This window comes from Rattus rattus, chromosome 2 (assembly GCF_011064425.1).
Source record: "Rattus rattus isolate New Zealand chromosome 2, Rrattus_CSIRO_v1, whole genome shotgun sequence".
In the NCBI taxonomy this organism is placed as follows: domain Eukaryota; kingdom Metazoa; phylum Chordata; class Mammalia; order Rodentia; family Muridae; genus Rattus; species Rattus rattus.
In genome coordinates, this window is record NC_046155.1 from 114424409 (window position 1) to 114432109 (window position 7701).

Below are 7701 nucleotides of genomic sequence, written 5' to 3' on the forward strand. Positions count from 1 at the left end.
TTCCTATGTTCATAAGCCAAATAATATGTATTTAGTTTAACATGTTCCTGGGGAAGGTATGAGCCAATTTCTTCATGAAGTTTTCTATGTGTTTTCTGGGGAATGATCAGTCCTTCCTACAGAAAGTGCCAATTATTGTAACACTAATTGTCTTAAGAGAAAAGTAAATAATAAGAAAGGCTATTAAAAAGGATTTTTCTTTGGGGAGTATTAAGCTTGTAGCCGAAGGCCTTAAAAAGATCTGTTAGACAACTTTGGATTACACAGTGTTTCAAAGGAAATTTAAACAAAATTTAAAACATGATGAATGATTTTCTTATGTGTATTTGATTTATTCTATGCTAAGAAATGGTTAAACTTTAGCAAGTATTTTGAATCTTATCAGAGGCCGAAATTGTAACTACATGTCATGATTACAAAGTTTTTCAACTTTTATATGATCATTCAATAATCTTAAGTGTTAATGTGTACGAAATTTTTTTCTCCTCAATTGGATCTCTTGGAAGTCCTTTCTACACATGTCTGATGACTAATCCATGTTCCAGGTATTTGAACAATCTGAATTAATGTCAAATACATATTTCAAATTTCTGTTAATAAAATACTATAATATTCTGCTCCAAAACAATGATTTTAAGTTCCATATATCTATATGTATATATAATATATAAATACATATGTAACATTTTATCCAATTTAATAAAGAGTGAATCAATGCCTAAATGTAGTAACCAGTAATGTACTTACAGGATATAGATTGAATGTATACAGGATGTCAACATATGTTGGATCTTACTACAACATTGTCATAACATAATATGTTCAAGAGAAATATGAAGGCACATTGGAGGAAGTATATTGATATGGTGGTCTCTCAAGGTTCCTTCACAGAAAAAACATACAGAAATGCTTACATGTACAAATGTATGTACGTGAGTGACTCAAAAATTTTCCTAATTTAGATCTTTTCTTTCCTGAAGACATATTTCTTATTTTAATTTCATGTGTTTTTTATTTTTTATTCATTTATATGTGTGTACATTGTAAATGTCTTTTACCTATAAAATCTAGAAATAGGTGGAACTGGAGACACAGACAATTGTGAGCTATCACGTTGCTTGGAAAATAAACTCACATTTTTTTTCCAAGAGCAAAACATGTTTTCATCTCCTGAGCCAAGGCTACAGCCACTTACGTATTTTTCTTTTCTTTTTTCTGTTTTGCTTTTAAAAGGCATTTTTGAGTATATGATATAATTAAAATACTCCATTTCCTTACATCACTCTAACCCCCACACCATATACCTTCCCCCTCATTTCTCTTGTTGTTTTGGTTTAATAAGATATTACAAGCATGTGTGTGCATATGTGTACATGTATACACATGTAGAGAGACTCTCTTATAAGCATCATCTGACAACAAAATAAAAGCCGACTTCTAATGGGCTGAGATAGAAAATAGGAGGTGGGATACTGGCAGAAAGACAGGGGATTCTGAGAATTGTTGAGAGGATAAAAGGAGATGCAAGCTGATTTGAAATATATTCAAAGGAGATGCTGGAGATCCTGAGGGAGAACCCAAAGAAGAAGCCTGGAACTGAGAAAGAGGTAACTAAGTGATAGACACAGAGTAGTTTGAATGGGTTAAAAAAATTATGAGTAGGCATTGGGGATTTAGCTCAGTGGTAGAGAGCTTACCTAGCAAGCACAAGGTCCTGGGTTTGGTCCCCAGATCTGAAAAAAAAAAAAAAAAAGAAAAAAGAAAAACAAGAAAAAAAAAAAATATGAGTTAGCCAAGGAATGAGCCAAAGTTTATGGCCTAGGCATTTAGTAATAAACAATTAGACACAGAGTTTTTATCCTGGAAGCAGGATAAAATATTTACCTAGAAGAAGCAGATTTATGATTTTACACACACACACACACACACACACACACACACACACACACACACACACACCAACCCTCTTCACTGGGGATGTCCATCTCTCCCATTTCTAAGGAGGTTTTAACTCTCATCTATTAGCAAACTCATTGGTATCTTCAATACTTTAGGATTTTATAAATTTAAGGTGATATAAATGTTAGACAACAAATCTATGCTTACTTTATCTTGTTTATATCCATGATGACAGAGATATTTATTTATATATATTATAATATATAATATAAATATGGCAGAGAGTTTACAATTACATCACATGCCTATTTTACATACAAACTTACTGTGATGAATAGTTTTATTTTCTTAAGCAAGGGAAGTTAAATTGTTTTCTTATGGAAATCTTATGGCACAGAAGCTTGGTTTTTTGAGTGTTCCTGCAAGTTAGAAGTGTTTAATCATCAAAGAAAGCAAATAAAAAACAACTCTAACTGTCAAGAAAGGAACTTGATAAATATAAACTTTTATCAATGTATTTGAAAGGAGGAGGAAAAAGTCATAGATTATTACATTCCTGGAAAAACTGTGACTTTTTTGACTATTATCTCTGTTCTGAACATACTGGATCTTAAAGATTAATATTGAAAAGAGCGAATAGAGATATATCTAGAGAAAACTGTTTCTGCTATGAATTAGAATGATCATTTGAACCACAATGTGTTTAATTTTTTAGATAACTAAGGTAGAAGAAGCCAAATTGGTACCTAGGAAATGATCATTCCTGTTAAGGGGCATAGGCTCATTACTGAAGAATATATGTGAAAGAATATTTTGTGCCAGTAAGATTTAGTCAACAATGAAAGAATCCAGGTTCTACTCAAAGGGTTCAGATAACATGAACAAATGTGGCAGTTGGCAATATTTTGAAAATATTGCAAGTACAAGAAGATTCTTACTAACATAAGGCAAATCCTTGTTTAAAGATAAGTCTAGCTATATGAAACATAGCAGTAATCTGAACCAAGATTAACACAAAGGAGATAAAGTAGTGTAAGGAGAGACTTGAAGGTTTTCCCCACAGAATGACTGCAATTTCAAGGAAAAAGTAAATTCTATTAAGAAAGGATGATATACAAATAATAATTTTTCTAAAAATTTATAACAAAACATGGTACAATAATTACAAATGGTAAATTAGTACAACTTACTTATCCAGTAAAAGTAGGACCTTATAGAAAGATAAAATGAGGGCTATAACAATGTGGTAGTATCTATGTAGTGTCCTGGCTCCATTTCCACTGAGCATTTCTGTACATTAATGATTGATTTTTGTTTACTTCTCATACCTACAGGCAGTGGAAGATCCTAGCATGCCCAATGTCACTAGAATTACAGGGTTCATCCTTATGGGATTCTCGGATGTTCCTGAGCTACAGACTGTATGTGGGCTGTTTTTCCTGGTAATGTACCTAGCAGTCATAATGAGTAACTTCCTCATCATCACTCTCATCACCCTGGATCTGAAACTCCAAACGCCCATGTACTTTTTCTTAAAGAATTTGTCCCTGTTGGATGTCCTTTTTATTTCTGTTCCAATCCCAAATTTCTTTATCAATAGCATAACTCAGAATAATTCAATTTCTATTCTTGGTTGTGCCCTACAAGTACTTTTAATGACATCTTTTGCATCTGGGGACTTATTTGTCCTAACAGCAATGTCATATGACCGCTATATTGCCATCTGTTCTCCTCTACATTATGAGGCCATCATGAGTCGCAGTAACTGTGTGCTGATGGCAGGTATTTCCTGGGCTACTGGGGTACTCTTTGGAACTTTATACACAGCTTGCACATTTTCCATGCCCTTCTGTGGCTCCTGTGTGATCCCACAGTTTTTCTGTGATGTTCCCTCATTATTAAGGATTTCTTGCTCTGACACACTTGTTGTCATTTACACAAGTCTTGGAATTGGTGTCTGTCTGGGCATATCTTGTTTCATCTGTGTTGTGATCTCTTACTTTTACATATTCTCCACTGTACTGAAGATTCGTACCACTAAGGGTCAGTCCAAAGCATTTGCCACCTGCCTTCCCCACCTCACCGTTTTCAGTGTTTTCATTGCTACAGCTTGCTTTGACTATCTGAAGCCACCGTCAAATACAGCATCAATTGCAGATAGAGTGTTTTCTGTGCTGTACATTGTGTTGCCTCCATCACTTAATCCTGTGATTTATAGCCTGAGAAATACAGATATCAAGTGTGCTTTGAGGCGTTTGCAACAAAATCTTTGCCCAAGGAGGTTACTTCACCTAACAGTTCAAAGTATCTGTCCACAGTGTAGCGGCTCACATTTTACAAACAAGTTTTATAATTATTGACTCTCAAATAATGTAGATACTCATATTTGCCCTGAGAAAATAAATACATAGATGAAGGTTAATATGATCAAAGAATCAGACTAACCTATAAACTTACAATACCAGTTCATTCTCTTATATGATATAGCTGTTCTCATTTGGGAAATATATCTTTCTAAAGAATTGCTAATTTTTGCTTTTTGGTAAAGCTGAATGAATATTTCGTCATTTGATAACCCATCTACTTCCTTTAAAACAATACAAAGCAACAATTAGAACAATATGTTTGAGATGAAGCATGTATACAGTCAAATTTAATTCACATGAAATTTTTGTGCTAATTTTTCTAATAATTAGAAAGAATAGGAAAGAAGCAACACATTAGGCCTAGATTGAAATAGGCTCAATTTTTAAGGAAGTATCAAATTCTGGAGGAAAAGACAAACATGGAACAAGATCATAGAAGCCAGATTCTAAAAGACAATATTGACCACCCAGGTTCAGCCTATTATCTAAGAGACACTGGAGAGTTGGACATTTGTGAGTATGTTTTTCTGCACTTTCTCTTGATTAGAAATATTATGTATACATGAGAGTAAGAAGTATTACAAGTATAAGTAATGTGTCTAAATAACCCTACAAATTCTAAAGACTTTCAAAAACACAAGATCCTTTCACACATTACATTAATTTACAATTGTATATGTAACATATATAAAGAGTGAGGAAAGCTATCTCACCTGTGAAGCTATCTGACTTTCATACATTAAGAAGGAGGCTTGCAGGTACAGCGTCACCTGAGATAAATCTGCAGAACAGGCTGAGTGGGATGCTGGGCTAATGGTACTGGAATGCAGATGATCCCATGATAAATCTCAAACCCTAGACAAAAAGCTAAATTTTTCACAACTTTCCCCTTCTGCATTTGACTTCATCTGTCCTTGTTGTTCACTTGTTACTGTTTTTAGAATGCAAAGATTTGCTGGGTGCCACTGAACATCTGAAGTACTTTTTTTTTAAAGATCTAACATACTCCTTGCGTTTCAAGACAAAATTGAATCATGAACTTAAGAACTTTTTATTTTATTTTACATTTTGTCATTGTATGTACTTGAGGTAGTGAGTACATGTGAAGGAGGATGACATCAAAAGCCAGAACAGTTCATATGTGCAAAAATGATGGGTAATTCTGGATAACTCAATGTGCTTGCTGGAAACAAAACCTTCAACCTCAGCAAGATCTGTACCTGTTCCTAACAAATGACTCATCTGTCCAAGGCACCACAGACATTTGTACAATGTTGTGTTAAAAGTGTTAAGACTTTAGAATCTTTTAGAGATGTACTATACACATTTTTGTAATGTTATGTTTTAAAGTGATGCATTTAAATATCGAGTTGAAGAAAAGAATGATATGATATGGCTAATGTTTTTTAAATGTCTCTTGAATTATGCGAGCAACTAAGAAAAATAGGTTTTTAGTATAGATATGCCTTTTAGGGGCTTTCTGGAATGGATTGTGCCTAACAGGAAGATGTACCCTGACTGTAGGTAACATTCTTTTCTGATTTGGCAACCTGCTTAGAAAAGAAAAAGAAGAAGCTGAACAGAGTACCATTAGAATGTGATAATTTCATTTTCTACTTTCTGACTGTAGACACACTGTGACCAGCTCTTACATGATCCTTCAATTAAGCTTTCTTTGTTATTTGGACTATATCTGCAAAAATGGGCTAGAATCAAGAATTTGTTTCTCTTGTTGACTTTTTTCTATGTATTTTAAAACAGCCGGGAAGAAAGTGATTAATAATAGATGTCTTACAGGAGTCTTTTTCAGAGTTTCTAATTTTGTATTTTGTATCATGTTTATTTTTAAACTATGATGTCTCCAGTTATAATGCACTATATAATTGATATAATACATAATTATTCTGTTTCTGCAAGATATGAGCATGTTTTTCATGATATATCACAGTCTAATTACAATTGGCTGACTAATATAGTGTGTAGAAAGGACTAATAATTGTAAAACTGTCTAAAGACATGGAGTCTTCATAAAACTATCCAGAAAGATTGTCATTAGGGCCATTAAGGGAGTAGCCATATGACTTAAAAAATCTGTTAGAGACATATTGACTATGCAAAGTTTTGAATAAATCACCATGCAAGATTATAAAAGGGTAAAATATTTTTCTCACTGTTTATACTTGTATTATCCTGATAAGAAAGCATAACAATTTAGCTCCGAACTGAGTTTTCTCAAAACCTTAAAAATGTAACAATATGTTATATTTTCTGTTTCCAAAGTGGACAACATATCCTATTTTCCTTTTAGGTAATCTACAGGTGCATTAAGCTTTAATGTATATAAAAACATTTCCCTCCTCAAGACTACCTGCTAGAAAATCTCCCTATATATATATCTGATGAGTAACTCTTTCTAGGAACATGAAGAACCTGAATTGTTCTAAGGCTCAACTTTTAAATTTCCATTGGTTAATGTTAAAATACATTGTCTAAAACAATATTTAAAATATTAGAAATGTGGAGAAAATTTGGTATGATATTGAATGCAATGTAATTTAACAGTGATTTATTCACCTTATGTTTCCTGTTAGTTTTCTTTATGCATATAGTAGGTATAGCCTAGCAAAAATCCTGGATCTTAGCCCTCTACCACACATTCTTCTTGTGTATCCAGACAGTTCTCTGAAAATATAAAAATGGTATCCATTTTCATATCTCATTCAAGGTGTATTTATAAAATGCCATGTCCAAAGATTTTTTGTCCTATATATTCTTCCTTTGAAAGCTTAAGACTTGAAATTATCAACTGACTGACCTCTATACCAAGGTCTTTTAATGCCCCAAATCATCTAATATGAAGAATATTTTGTTGTTAGTAGAATATTTGTTCATAATTATCTTTGACTCCTCAACTGGAGAATAAATTTCTGTAATAATCTCTTCATTATTTTATATTACTCAGTCAATATAACACACACAAACACACACACACACACACACACACACACACACAAATACACACACACAAATACACACCCACAGGCTTATGTTAAGGCCTGTACACACGGAGAAGAGATTTGTTTTCAAGAAAAGATAACTAAAATGAATGTAATCTAGTAACCCACAATAAACTTTTAATGCTGAAAATATGCAAAAAGTGATTTTAAAACAATGTGACATGTTAAAGAAAAATAGTCAAGGAAAAAATGGGATATGTTTTTAGAGTTACTTTAAAGAAATCCCATAACAAAGATATTCTGGCTATAGTAATTAACAGCAAAGTAAAAATAGGTAAATAAATCAACAAGAAACATAATAGTTAATATTTATATAAATCAAATAGAAAAAAGAACAGTAAAATATTGAAGAGAAATTTAGTAAATAAAATTGTAATGGAGAGAAATATGTTCAGAAATATTAACAAGGACACCAAGAT

At 32.7% G+C, this 7701-nt stretch overlaps 1 protein-coding gene across 1 annotated transcript; it reads left to right on the forward strand.

Annotated features, from left to right (window-relative positions):
• Positions 1-3251: 3251 nt before the first annotated feature.
• On the forward strand, positions 3252-4259 carry LOC116891873 (olfactory receptor 14A2-like). Its single transcript, XM_032893273.1, has one exon. It carries the CDS (start codon positions 3252-3254, stop codon positions 4257-4259), a length of 1008 nt encoding a protein of 335 aa, XP_032749164.1.
• The last annotated feature ends 3442 nt before the right edge of the window (positions 4260-7701 follow it).

What these genes read in the sequence shown, in the direction of transcription:
- LOC116891873 (XM_032893273.1), top strand. Translation starts at nt 3,252, where the DNA reads ATGCCCAATGTCACTAGAATTACAGGGTTCATCCTTATGGGATTCTCG.